The sequence below is a fragment of the Malus sylvestris genome, chromosome 3 (assembly GCF_916048215.2).
Source record: "Malus sylvestris chromosome 3, drMalSylv7.2, whole genome shotgun sequence".
NCBI classification, from domain to species: domain Eukaryota; kingdom Viridiplantae; phylum Streptophyta; class Magnoliopsida; order Rosales; family Rosaceae; genus Malus; species Malus sylvestris.
This window is the reverse complement of record NC_062262.1, coordinates 8,547,153-8,561,528: the sequence shown is the minus strand read 5'-3', so window position 1 is coordinate 8,561,528 and position 14,376 is coordinate 8,547,153. Positions and strand designations below refer to the sequence as shown.

The following is a 14,376-nucleotide window of genomic DNA, read 5'->3' as shown; positions in this document are numbered from 1 at the left end:
TGGCCTTGGGAAGAAAGGGGAGGGAGATGGGTGGTGGAGGTATATGCGTCTGTTCTTGTTGGTGAAAGAGAAGATGGAAGGGGGTGCTTAGGATTGTCTGTACTTCGGATTCAAATGTTTTAGCCGTTAAATTTTTGTTTGAAAAATACAAAAATAAAGATCTAACAGTTAAAACGTTTGGAGTACCAAAAATTTTTGGTTGCTTATTAATTCATCTGGGCGTGTTGCGTAAATGGACGTTTTGCAAGTTGTCTAGAGTGTATCGACTTCTCTCTCTCCTTTTCTTTTCATTTGGGCATGTTGTACCCTTTCTTGTGCTTGCTGGCCCTGTTCGGCTTTTCAATACGATCACTTTGGACAACAACAAAAATCTGTGGGAAGCTGGTATAAATAGGTACCGAAATTTTACGATGTCACATGTTTTACAATTTTATGTTGTAGTTTTTTTTTCACATTTTTACTAACAGTTCAAGCGTAACCTCTATAAAGCATTAGAAAGTACTTTTACGAATCATAAGCACTTTACAAATATTTTTCGAAGTCAGAGCAAGTCACCTTAGACCGAGATTTGGTATTGGATTGGACTGATTTACATCGGCTTGGCACCTGTATATGTCTAAAGGTTGGATTTAAATCCCACTAATTTTGGATTTAAACCCACCAAAAAACAGACATGAATCATGTCCAATTTAATCAGGCTTATCTTATCCAATCCGGTCTACTGAAACAAGGCCTAGGCTACGGCACTTCTATAGTCGCATTTTGGGTTCATACAAGTGCTTTTAGAAGTTTTGACATTGCTTTTAAAATGATAAAAGCAGCTTATAATAGCAAAAACACTTCTGATTGTTTATGAGTTATGGTAAAAAAATTAACGTATTTTGGCTCAAATAAGTGGTTTTTGGAGAAGATTTAAAAAAAAAATTTCAATGTTTGTAGAAAAGAAGAATCCTGAATAGAATGTTAGAACTTTAAAAGCATGTCCTACAATGCATACAATCTATGTAGATGATTATTATATTGGAGGACCTCTTGATCACTACCACCTTTCTAATGGTTTTTGTTTCCGGAAACTACTCTAATCTACCACTATTTTCTCAAAGTGCATGAAATACCACTATCGCAGTGGAAACTATTCTAATCTACCACCAACAATGGCTCTCTCCGTCGAGATGTCAAATCCACCAACACTGGCGGTGCCAAGTACAAGGTTTTCCTATAGCATAGCGAGAGTTTTCATTCATTGTGCTTAAAAATATTAATTTTTGGCTATTTTACGATTTTTAATTATCATATTCCACTTAGCAAATGAAAATTTTGAATCTTAAGGTGCTTTTAAGGAAAATAAGAGCTAACAAATTTTAAATAAACTCATCACTTTAACCAATATTATAATTTAAATAGTAATAAATTAAAACTTCCATGACACAAATGGTTTCTTATTTTATTCACTTAAAAATTTTGAAGGCTAGAAGCCTAGAAAACATAGTATAAATTTCTTGCTTCAAATTATTACTTTCAAGTTTACTATTATATAACATTATATAGGCAACAAAAGATTAAAAATTTGAGTTCGTAGAAATAATTTTAGCTTAATCCACTCACAGAATAATTTCTGGCTACGTCATTGCTAACTAAGACTAAAATACATCAGCTTTTCTCTAATGAAGATGCCATAATTGACATGGCAACTAGGTCATTTGGCTCATTGTTTTATAGCAGTCTTTTTTAACAACAAACAAAGATGGAGTCAGTTTTATTATTTAATGTGGGTGTCCGATCATTCACAAATAGGTTACAACTTTTATCTATTTTAAATTATTATTATTATTTTCTTAACAGCGGTTGTAGCAAAGAGATTTTTCAATGTAACCATCACACGAATTAGTATACCATGTGTCCTTATATAAATGGTGGGTTATGTATGTTAAAAGGTTAATAACTTAAAAATTAAAAAATTTCACTATTTGCATGAAAACACGTGATATACCATCCGTGTTACCGTCACAACTAAAAATTTATTCTTATAGTGGGACCAATATATAATAAAACAATAATTTTGACTTCAGCCTTCAAATAAAATTTTGACATTTCAATTAGAGATGCTCTGTAAACTAAATGATGTGTCACAATAAGAAATAAATACGTTAATCAACACTTAAGTAATAATCCAATAATCAACTTTTATGTCATTTAATTTATAAAATTTAGTATCTCTAACATTAATTACCCAAGTGAATTTCACAGACTCCTTTCTACTTTATACACATTTTTGTTAATTTTTTTCTATTGATATTCCTCAATTCATTCGAATTGATGATTGAAAAGTAAAAGAGAGGTGTGAAAAATAAAAATAAAAATAGATGTTTGTGGGTCCATCCTTTCTCAAAAATATAATCTCTAGTTCAACCACGTGATAGAAGGTGAACCTTTATAAACTCCAATAAAACCTAACCATACAATTCACATGATAAAAGCAAATCACACAATTCACATGATAGGAGCTGGCCCTTTGTAAATACCAATAAAAACTAAGGAACTAATCACACAATTCACAGGTCCCAACCCCGACCGATGAGAGGCGCGCACCTCCCGTACTCAATTTCTGCTTCCGCACCTGACTTGCTTTTGCCTACATAAAAGATTCAGTTGGTCCAAAAACTATTCAAAAAATGGAAGAACTTACATCCTTTTGTTGTTCACCCACTTCCTTACCCACATTTCAACGTCGTGTGCAGTTCATAGTTCAGAACAGGCCTGAATGCTGGCTCTATGCAATTTTCTGGCAAGCCTCCAAAGACAGCATCAGTGACCAAGTTGCGTTATCATGGGCTGGTGGCCATTTAAACAACCCTAGGGTTCGCGTGCCATCCAACAGAAGCAACAGAGTGATCACCAATAACTACCAACCCAAATTAGGGTTCAGCAATATGGAGAAAAAGAAGACGGCGGTAATTAGCAACAGAGATGAAGACGTGGTGGACTTGGACATGCGGCTGCTGGCCGACAATCATGACGGCACTGGCGATGCTACTGATGACTCCGACCGGTTTTACTTTTACGGCGTTTCGTTAACCCAATCTTTTGCTGCAGGCCAAGCGAGTAAAAATATTCTGGGACGTGCATTTTGTTCTGGTGGTTTTGTTTGGCTTGCAGGTGGCCATGAGCTTCAGTTGTACGAGTGTGAGAGAGTGAAGGAAGCAAGAATGCATGGGATTCAAACTTTGGTTTGTATTACCACTTCATGTGGCGTACTTGAACTGGCTTCTTTGGATGTAATCATGCAAGATTGGGGTCTCGTGCACATATCAAAATCACTCTTTGGATCCGACCAGAAGAACAACAAATTTAAATTACTAGTTCCTGATCCCCTAGAAAAGATTGGATTTCTTTCAGGAGGTCAAAAAGAATTCACCATACAAGGTAATAACCACCAATTATTTACATAGATTTCGGGTGCGCCTCTCTAAAAATATGTCATTATGCACTTTTTTTTAATTAAATTTTTCTTTGTGATTTTATAACTTTGTAAATGCATGATGACATTTTTGAGTGTTAATAATAATTCTTTTAAATTATATTAAATTAAAAAGTGTGGTTTTTTACTTGGTACCAAAGGCTAGCTAGCTGGTCGACAACTATGTAATTTAAGCATCGATGTTTATTAATGATATGAACGACATTTTTTATAATTGATAAAGTGTCGATTTGTTGATAAATTGAATAGTCGGACTTGCAACATGGTTAGAATCTAAGAAGAATATTCGCAATGATATGATCAACTAGTTATTTGTACCGAATAATCTTTTCTGCATTGATAAAATTTATCAGTAGGAAATTAGATTGTCATCTTTAAATAAAAGCATTATTATTACTACTGTTATTTACTTTGGTTGTGGTAAGTCTATGTCCTTGAAACCTTAAACCCTTAACATTCACAGGATTCTTGATTCAAACCCTAATTTTTTCGTTAACACCAATATTTTATTATTTTTTTACCAGAAGGTGGTGCAAATGAACCCATTATCCATACAGACGGATCATCAACAGGCTCATCTTATGACTCTTTTGGCAATTTCACCCCTGCGAATACAGAGAACCCTCAATCAAAAAAGAGGGGAAGATCATCATCTTCAAACCATGGAGCTACAAGTAGAGAATCACAACTACTGAACCATGTTGAGGCAGAGAAACAAAGGAGGGATAAGCTCAACCATCGAATATGTCTCCTTCGTTCTATTGTTCCCAACGTGTCGGAAATGGACAGGTCCTCTTTGCTCGCTGATGCCGTGGCGTACATGAACCAGCTCAAAGGTAAGGTTGACGAACTGGAGGCCAAAATCCAAGCACAACCACCCCAAAAACCCCTACTCACTAGCCAAAGCACCAGATCCATAGCTGATGAACATCATCAATGTTCAAGTTGTAGTAATAATTATAGTAACAACAACAACCACAACAACAATAATGATAATTTAAATTTGAATAATAATAATGATAAGGTTAGAGGAACTAATGTTTTGGAAGTGGATGTGAAGATTGTGGGATCAAATCAAGCCATGATTCGAGTTCAGTGTCCGGATCAAGACTACCCTTATGCTAGATTGATGAATGCACTCAAAGGACTTGAGTTACAAGTTTACCATGCGAGCATATCAAGTGTCAAAAAGTCAATGATTCAAGATGTTGTGGTAGGACTGCCTTATGGCTTCACTAGCGAGGAGGCCTTGAGACTTGGTATTATAAAAAGATGGTACAACTAGAAGAGATTTTGTGTGATAAGAACACGACTCTGCACGTATTAAGTGTAATAATACAATTGGTTGAAAACTTGAAAAAAAAATTCAACCAATTGTATCTTAGTGTGCCTGATCATGTTCCCGCAGATTGAAAAACTTCTCTACAACTAGATCTCGATATTTCAATTCAAAAGCGTAGGTAATTAATGAGGATAATGTTTCTCCATTGAGTATCCCACTCCACTTCTTTTGTAGTGTTTGTTGTAGCTTTTCTTATTTACTTAAACTCAGGTACATAGTCGAGCATAATCCGCTCTAACTAATATATGATATCGTCAACCTTTTTTAGCTTATTTAAACTTGGTGCAAGTTGTTTATTTAGTGAGATTTAATATGTTACACTAGTTAAAGTACCTTAACTTTCTATTTATTTAATATGTAGTGTCCCCCACCAACATTATGACTGTAAGCGCCCACCACCATCGTTGTCACTTTCCCCATGAGGTTCTGTTATACAAAAATATATTTTTGTAACTTGTAATACCGTCAAGAGCCCTTGCATGTCAAGGAACAAACAAATCTTGGCCCTCGTCGCCATTCACACAGAATCACCGATCACGCGACAGCACCTTTTGTTCAACATGCACAGACTCCACGTGCCGCATATCCAATCTCCACAACTCGCCACGTACATCTAAGAGTCGGTTAATCTGAAACTGAAACTAATGAAATCAAACGCATCAAAACGAACCAGTTAATTCAATCAATAACCAAAAAAAAAAAAAAAAAAAAAAAACAGAAGATGGCGTCGGCGTTGAAGATGAACACAGTGTTTGCCTACACGGTGGTGTACGTGAAGGACGTGGCTCTATCCACCGCCTTCTACTCCAAAGCCTTCGGCTACAATATTCGTCGTTTGGACGGCTATAACAGGTGCAAAAATAGTTAGGGAATGAATTTGCACACTCATTTTTTTCTCGTTTCAATTATTTGTTATTTACTTATTAATGAGTTATTTCTGAATATGCGTGGAGTTACGGATTGATATTTTTATCTGGTTCTAGTTAATAATGTTCATTGACTAAAACCAAATTAGTTTTTAGATTTTAATCCAAATCTCTAGCATTAATATAATAATGAATTTAAATGTCAGTTACATAATTTTTTAAAAATAAAAATTAATAATTGATTTAGAATTTTAATACTCACACCTTTATTAAACTCCTAACTAATTTTCAATTCAAAATATTTCCAAAATAAAGTAAAAATTAGAATAAGTTTGTACCCATTAGCTTAAAAAAAAATGTTTTCAATTTTTTAATCTTATATGTACCACGTAATTTTTTCAAAATTTTAATCTTAAAATGTAATGTTTCTTCAATATACAAATTTGTTATATGTAAAATGTACCATTTTTTTTTATATAAAATCTATTTAAATTTTTTAAAATTCATTTTTAAACTTATATGGGTACATTCTTTTTTCTCTGATTTGAGAATGTATACATGTCAAGTTTAAACGAAGAAATTTATTAATGTTATTAAGCCTAATTTTTTTTTTAAATTTTGAAGAATGTACCCATGTTTATATATACACACACATTATATTTATATTTTAATATTTTTAATCCCACAAATTATGGGTTTTTATTTAAAATCTCATTAATATAAACAATTATAAATTTTAATTTTCAATTAAAAAAAAGTAATATACATATAAATAAATTATCACATTAATTTCAACGCCTTCGATCAAAAATTGAAAACCAATGTTTCAGTTAAAGAATATTCATAGCTACCGACCACATTCAAAGTCTTCCTATTTTTTATTTATTCCTTTTTTGTTGTTTAAATTGGGTTTGAGCAGAGGGCGGTGGAGAATGGGGCGGTGCCGGTGAGCCAGCCGGAAGAGAGAAAGTGGGGTACGTAAGAGATCTTGATGGGATCGTGGTGAGGTTGGGAAGCTATGTCAATCCACCAAAAAAGCAGTGATCCTGTTACTGAGATAATCATGAATAAATGAATCTGTAATATGTTTTTTTCCCAGTTTTATGTTCGAAATTTTAGATAAACGAATCGTGTGTTTACTTCCAACTGGTAGCTTGCTTGCTTACCGGGTATATGTTCATCGTTCATTATGCGGTCAGTTTTCGTTAGATACTATTTATATTTAATTTAAATTTTAAAATTTAAAATGATTTCTAATCGCACGATATACGATGAACAACACACGATTGATTGATCATCCGGATCATCATAAAAAAGATCCGGAGGGGATCCTATTCCATTATATGCATCATGTATGTCATTTCCCAGTTGAGTCCGAAAACTTATTTGCTAAGGCCTCCATCCATATAGACTGTCCTAATTTAAAGAATGAATTTGGCCCGAAAACTTATTTGAGTCTAAAAATTCTAATTCGAGATTATTAAAGAAAATTTATTTGAGTAAAAAAAAATTAGCCTAAGATTATTAAATAATGAATTTGAGATAATTTTTTTTTCTTAAAATAACTTTTAAAAGAAAAATTATGTAGACTATTCTAATTTAATTTTATAATTATTTTAACTAAAAATATTTAAATTTCGATAAATATTGAAAAATCACTAAATCGATACAATGAAACTAGTAGAACACTATGAAAGAATATAGAACACATGAAAGGTTTTTTATTTTTTTAATTATTTTAGTTATTAGATTTAAATTTGGACCGTTTAATCTTTTTTATATCATTGAATTTAATCATATAAGATCTTCGCTATTAGATTCAATGAGTTTATAAATATAGAACTAAAAAAAATATAAATATATGGTGGGTCAATTCACTAACTTAAAAGGAAATCCTGATCTAAATTTGATCCAAAAAATGAGTTTTGAACTAAAAATTCATATTTAGCCCGAAGATTGGAGCAAGTCAAAGTAGATTTAGATTTAGAACCTCAAGCCAAAAGGCTAAATTTTTACTACTCCAAGAGTTGAAAGCATGTCTCAGTAACACTGTAAAATTTTCAACCACAGGACTAAAAACCAAAATTGTTGATTGGAAGATATGAACCGTTGCCATAATTATTGCAATTGTCAAAATATTTAATTATCGGCCAAAAGCTTCAGTACAACATATCCGTACATAGTAGAACATCCATTTGCATGGACATCCACCATTTTTATACATGTGAGTCCACGTGAAATGCACGCAAACGGCCAAGAACCTAGTGATTTTGTTTGTGAAATACGAGTTAAACCAGAACGATGATATTTGTTGGAGCCAAATTCGCGAAAATCATGGTCCCACAATGTCGACTATAAATTGAAAACGACATGAAGCTCGAATCCAATCCATCAAGCAAAACCAAATGAAAGGTAAGCAAGGTACCAGATAATTGAATACAGAGATGTTCCATGTTTTAACAATTACTAGACGATGAGAAGAAAAAGAAAGAAGAAGAAGAAGAAACCAACAGAAAAAACCAAAAAAGCAGAAAAAAAAACAGCAAAAAGAAATAAAGATATTTTGGGTGAGAAAATCAATGACATTCTACAAGGGCAAACGCTTTTGCCAATTCACACCTCCTCTCACGCACTTGTGCAGAGAAAATGTTCAACTTGGTAGCAAACATCATATTTGATATTTCATAGCATCTCCTGTGATTTCCTCACGCAGCGGCTGACCTTTTTCTTGAATTCCTCTCTCCGATCTCTCCACTGTTTCTGCAATATTCACATCTCCAAATATTCAGACAACCACAACAATTATGTGCCTTAGTCGCTGCTTAGTCAGTCACAACAAGTTCATTATATCAATATATCAGATACCAACTATGTGCAAAAGAAAGAGAACGAAAATGGTACACACATTATCAACTAGCAGAAAAAAAAAACTAGCTTCAACAAAAATTGCCACAAACACAATCAGCCATATATTAGTCTCGCGGCAGCAGGCTCAAAATATGTTCCAATGTGCTATGTTACTATGTATAAAGCAGTCCACAAATCGGAACATTGGGTGTCTACATTTACCTAACTTGTCTTGCGGGACCAAGTGAACTTATAAAGAATGTCATCCAACAATATAATTACGTTAATCTCTACCATATGAAAAACTCGTGCAATTGAGATATATTGCTTCTCAATATAACTTTAGCTGTCAATGCGGAGCATGTTTATAACATTCAGCATCAAGTAGAGTAGTTCAGAAAACTAAATGAGTTGTGACAACAAAATAAAGGATCACTTACTGCAGCTTCAACATTTGCAGGAGATTCATCATTTGGGCTGGATAGCATTGATATTATACTCAAGACTATGCTTTCAACCTGGAAACAACATTTCCACATTTGTAAATGCAGTACCATGGTTTTAATAAAAATAAAGCAAAACGTATCCATTGAGAAAATGCTTCTTACACCTACTTTTTGCTTCAGAAATACCTTAGATTACCAAGTTCTTTCACAAAAATTATAACGGAGAAAAACCACAAGTTTTAACCAGCAGGAAGGAAATATGAGAACTTGCCAAATGACAGCAGGATATGATACCACTGAGACAAGCTCCTCCGGACTCGAGATCCAGTGGAAGAGCCCCAAGGTCAGACATCAAAGCCGTATTATTGAACCTTAAGATGAGCCTTAGGCTGTTAGGCACAAGGCATGATAGATTGTAGATCTATGTGATGCATTAATAATGATCTGATGACCGCATAACATCTCATAACTTATGCCTTCTCTCAACTCTAATTATATCCATATGAGAGAGGAGAAATCACTCCCACTGCAAAGGAGTCATGTAATACACACAACATTTTTAGCATTCGAGTGAAGGTGTGATACATGTCATGCCACCAAAAACTCTACCATGTGGACGAGACAGTGAATAGGTATATAACTTGCATTGCATGGAACATCCACAATTCCTAATAAACCAAAAACTTTCTCTGAGAATGTACTTTGTAATTTGAGGAGCTTGAATGAAGCTCCATGATTTCCACTTATTGACAATATATTATGAATATTGGAATGAATGTTAACCAAACAAAAAGAGAATTTGCTCCTATCTATTAGGCAAAAAGTAAACATAATAATCGCATGACGATATATAATTGTCACAACAATCAAGCCAGCTGAAGAAAAAAAAAATGTTATGAAATAAATGTAATTGCATTATATGGAACACAATTATGTCCACTGTTACGAAAACAAAGCCAGTATATAGACCCCAAAAGGGGTCATGACATTTGGAAGAGAACAAAAAAAAAAAAAAAATGCCCCGCTCAAAAATATTTTTTCTAGACTATCAGCTACACCCAACTCTTTCGATAAAAGATGAATTTTGGAACCATCACCCTCATTAAGCTGCCAATTTCTAATCCCACCAACTTTGTTACGTTTCTGAACAACTGCATATTTGATAGAATAAAATAAAACATAACCATGTTAGGACAAATTCTCTCTTCCATGTTATGTTTTTTCCTCCTCAAACCCAAATTCATCTGCCTACCATGCTCTCTCTCCCCTATCTCTCCCCTTTTAAAATTGACTCCGCAACATAGCCACTCATGTCCCTTCTATAACTCTGCAGTCCCCATTTACTCCTTTCATTGTCTAAAGGCAACAAAGTCAACTAGACAATCAGTCATCCAACCCCCGTTCTCTTGGATCCCTCTGTAACTGACCTTTCCCACTTTATCTACTTTGTTTTAAATTCTGGTCGAGGATTCACTTCAAACTGGGACCCCGGTGCGGCTTAAGGTCACTGGTGAAAGCCTAAGCTCTTATGTATGCAACAAGTTATCTCCTCATTGAGAAGGGTACTTCTTGTTTTTGTTGGCGACAAAACGTAATATTCAAGCATATCAATTTTCATTTTTTAATTGTAGGAGCATTCTGAAATAATACCAAGTGATCACAAATAAATGGAATTATGAGTCATTGATCCAGACCCTGCGTAAAGCGGGAGCCTTGTGCACTGGGTACGATCAAATTTGTCTCAAATTACTATTATATCATCTGTTATATGATTACTTTGGCTTAAATACATATTTAACATTCCTTTAGTTTTGTTTTCTAAAGCATACCTATGGCATATTTTACTAGATATACAAAGAGTTCCTTGTCCAATTTGTACTGGCTAAACAAGGGACTCTTAGATACTTTATTCAATTTTATTTTTCAATTTTTGTCTATTTTTTCATACTAGCATACGGAAAAACTGAAAATTCCTCATCCACCTCCGAACAAGCTATCTACACAAGGAACGAGATCATAGGTATCAATGTGAACATTGTGAAGACAATCTTTGAATCAAGAATTGCTAACATGGCAACAAATATTCTCTTTCCTACAAATGAAGCAATGTGCGGACACTATTTTAAATTAATTCCATACCGTATGGACAGGCGTCCAGCGCTCACTTGCAAGCTCATAACCATTTGGGTCCTCACCAGGGGGGTGAAGAATAGATATGCAAACACGCCCATCAGTATAAACTTCATATGTAAAATAGCCAAGATCAGTACTCGGAAAACAAGTGCAAATTATCCAAAACTTAGGACAGAAACCAACCATTTGGATGCCATATGTCTGAAGTAAACTTAACCGTCGGAGGGCTGTTCGGATAATTATTTGGAAAGCTCATGATGGCATTGAAAAATCCCCCCTCACTGCAATTAGATAACATGCAGTGATGAGCTTCAATAGGACGATGCATAGTGAAGAATATGATATGGACACAATAAATCTCAAGTGAGCGGAAACTTCTTAAATTAATGCTTTGCTTACGAGTGAAAACAGAGGACGATATTCCCATCCATACTAGTAATAAAACAAACCAGCAAAATAGGTTGCTATTCGAGATAATGTAAACAACAAACCATGTGAGAAGTAAGCTGAAACTAATACCTATCCCCAATTAATAAAAACACGTCCCAAATTTAGGAATTTTGTAAATAATTTCCAACATAAAAATGTGCAACTGATTAAAAGACCTCAATTTTGCCTTCACATACCCTTAAAACCAAACTACACAACTTTTTTTTTAAATATGAAACTTTAACAAATTCTAAGTTGAAATAAAACAATTTCCCGAGCTCGTACCACCATCATTGGACAAAAACCCCTAAATCCGTCACCTCAACTAAAAGTCAAACACAAAATTTAGGGAAACCACAATCAAACTGAAAGCCCAAGAATTTCAATCACCTTTGATCCAATCCAGCATAAAAACATAATAAAAACACTGAAATCGACTATCTTATTGTGCACAAGAGCTAAACCACAAAACCCAATCAATAAAGCCACAAAATTGAGCCGGAAACGAATCCGAAAAGGCACTTACTAGAGCGTATCAGGCGGTCCGATAATCGTGACGCTCCACTCAAAGATATTGTTTTCATCGACCAGACCGGCCGAGAATCCGTCGACCGGGTTCTTGCAAAGATCTGCCAAAACAACATTAAAGAATCAGAATCGGCCAAAAATCAAACAGGTCGAAGAAAACCCAATCCGGTAAACCAATCAACAATCGGAATCAATACAAATTGACTGAATTGAAATCTTTCTAAATACCCTTGAGCTGTTTCTGGAGGAGAAGACTCGCCTGCGTCGCCGCCATGAATTGGCGGTGGAGCTCTCACGCGACGGTGTAGAGAGAGAAATAGAGAGGAGAGAGAAAGATAGAGAGATTTATAAAGCCGACACTTGCGTTTATTTATAGAAGGTTCCGAATGTGTCCTCTCCCTGCTGAGTGCGGGCGGCGAGCTGGTTATGATCGTCTACGCGTATCTTGTGATGGGGTCGGTGAACCACCATTCATGTGGTGCCACATGGAAGGGTCTGTCCCGGTCAACATGAAGAGAAGTTCTAGTAGCTTCTTCTCGAGGGTGTCAATTTACCGTTCAGATCTAGGATTTTGCGGTATTGCTGGTGGGGATCACCGTCAGGGATTGTTGCTTAGCACTTCTTTTCTCTTGCCGGAAATTAGATTATCAGATCTCAAAATCTTTTGAACAATTGTTTTTTCATTAATAAGTTTTTCTAATCTTAAGGCTTCATTTGTCAATATTTTAACTTTCTCATCAAAGGTGGAGAAGGTTTCAGATTTGAGCATTCTCAAATTCTCAAATTTTAAAATAGTCATATAGAGCTTTATTTCTCTCACTTGTTTATCACCCTCATGAAGAATTAGGAATTTGTCTCAAGTTTGCTTGGCGGTTGTGCAATATCGAAAATGAGCAAACTGATTAGACGAAATGGCAGAAATAATAGCATTCTTTGCTTTCCTATTAGCCATGGCCGAAGCAATTTCTATTTAAGTCAATTCACATTTTGGCTTAATCACAGACTCTTCATTGAATAGCCTTGATGGAGCCTTCCACTCAAGGGTGAGATAATCAACAACAATGAGATCTTGAGCTTTAAAAAAGATATGAAACTTATCGTTCCAAGCGGCATAATTTGTACCATCAAAGAATTGAGGAGAGTTACAAGATCCCGCAACACGATCACGATCCATGGTGAGATTCCACCCACTACCAGTAGCTCCCAAAGATCACTCGATGTATATCTAGAGCAAAGTTCTGATACCAATTGAAATTTGTATCATATGGAATAACCTGCAATTTAAAATCTATATATGTGTTTGTCTGACTAGTCAGCAACACTCATCAACTAAGATCAGATATGTTAGTTTACTCACAACGAAAATAGTTAATTCAAGGCTCAGTTTACTAAAATGTTCCTAGTTAACTAAGATCCAATTTAATGCACATTTTAACTCTGACAATCTTAGTTGCATAGACTTATCTATTTGCCAATAATGATGAACATATATCACAAGCAAAGAGTAAGATAAATAAACTTGAAAAGCAATAAATTGCACGGGATGTTTTTGGCTGGAAAAATTCACCTCTGTGTTAAAAAACTGGAGACTCTCCAATGAGTCCAATCCACTAATGCAAACAAGATTCTTACAAAGACCAAACAAGATTCTTACAAAGACTACACAAGCTCAATTCTTAGATCCCTATCTACGGAGCAGCTTTACCTTTGTTCAACCTTACTTTACACGAGATGAACTCATTTGGTCTTCACTAAGTGGGAGCTCCTCCTGAGCTCTTCATCTTGTGGTACCGATATCAACTCAAATCACGAAATGATAAGATGTTATGATATGCATATTGTTGATGCACAAAATCAGTGAGGACTTTGGTACAACAGAAAGTATTAATGTTATGACCTTCACTAGATTGCTCCGGTCACTAGTATGAATAAGTATGTAAACGAATAGAGATAAGGAAGCAAACACAAGATGTACGTGGTTCATCCAGATTAGCTACGTCCACGGAGTAGAGGAGTTCTCATTAATTGTGAAGGGTTTACACAAGTACATAGGTTCAAGCTCTCATTTAGTGAGTACAAGTGAAAGATTTAGTACAAATGACATTAGGAAATATTGTGAGAGAATGATCTCTATTTATAGAAGAGAGTTTCTAGTTTCATTTTGACATTGACACTTGTCGTGTTGTGATTGGCTTCTGATGTTGACATGTGTCGCGCTATGATTGGCTTCTGATGTCGACACGTGTCGCGCTGTGATTGGCCTCCTGGTTGGAGGGAAACTCTTATAGGTCCTTGATGGTATAACGT

At 34.9% G+C, this 14,376-nt stretch overlaps 2 protein-coding genes across 3 annotated transcripts; one reads left to right on the top strand and one right to left on the bottom strand.

Moving 5' to 3' along the window:
- The first annotated feature begins 2,564 nt into the window (after positions 1-2,564).
- Positions 2,565-4,977, top strand: LOC126614754 (transcription factor MYC2-like). Of its 2 annotated transcripts, none has more exons than XM_050282409.1 (2): positions 2,565-3,423; positions 4,006-4,977. In XM_050282409.1, exons 1-2 carry the CDS (start codon positions 2,673-2,675, stop codon positions 4,761-4,763), a joined length of 1,509 nt encoding a protein of 502 aa, XP_050138366.1. In that variant the 5' UTR covers positions 2,565-2,672; the 3' UTR covers positions 4,764-4,977. The 2 variants fall into 2 exon arrangements, with proteins under 2 accessions (XP_050138366.1, XP_050138365.1); XM_050282408.1 differs by having other exon boundaries at positions 4,003-4,977.
- Positions 4,978-8,092: 3,115 nt separating this feature from the next.
- LOC126615619 (ubiquitin-conjugating enzyme E2 7) lies at positions 8,093-12,462 on the bottom strand. The gene is made up of 6 exons (XM_050283471.1): positions 12,298-12,462; positions 12,068-12,170; positions 11,296-11,393; positions 11,119-11,219; positions 8,974-9,051; positions 8,093-8,446 (listed from the first exon to the last, which is right to left on the bottom strand). Exons 1-6 carry the CDS (start codon positions 12,341-12,343, stop codon positions 8,369-8,371), a joined length of 504 nt encoding a protein of 167 aa, XP_050139428.1. The 5' UTR covers positions 12,344-12,462; the 3' UTR covers positions 8,093-8,368.
- Between the last annotated feature and the right edge of the window lie 1,914 nt (positions 12,463-14,376).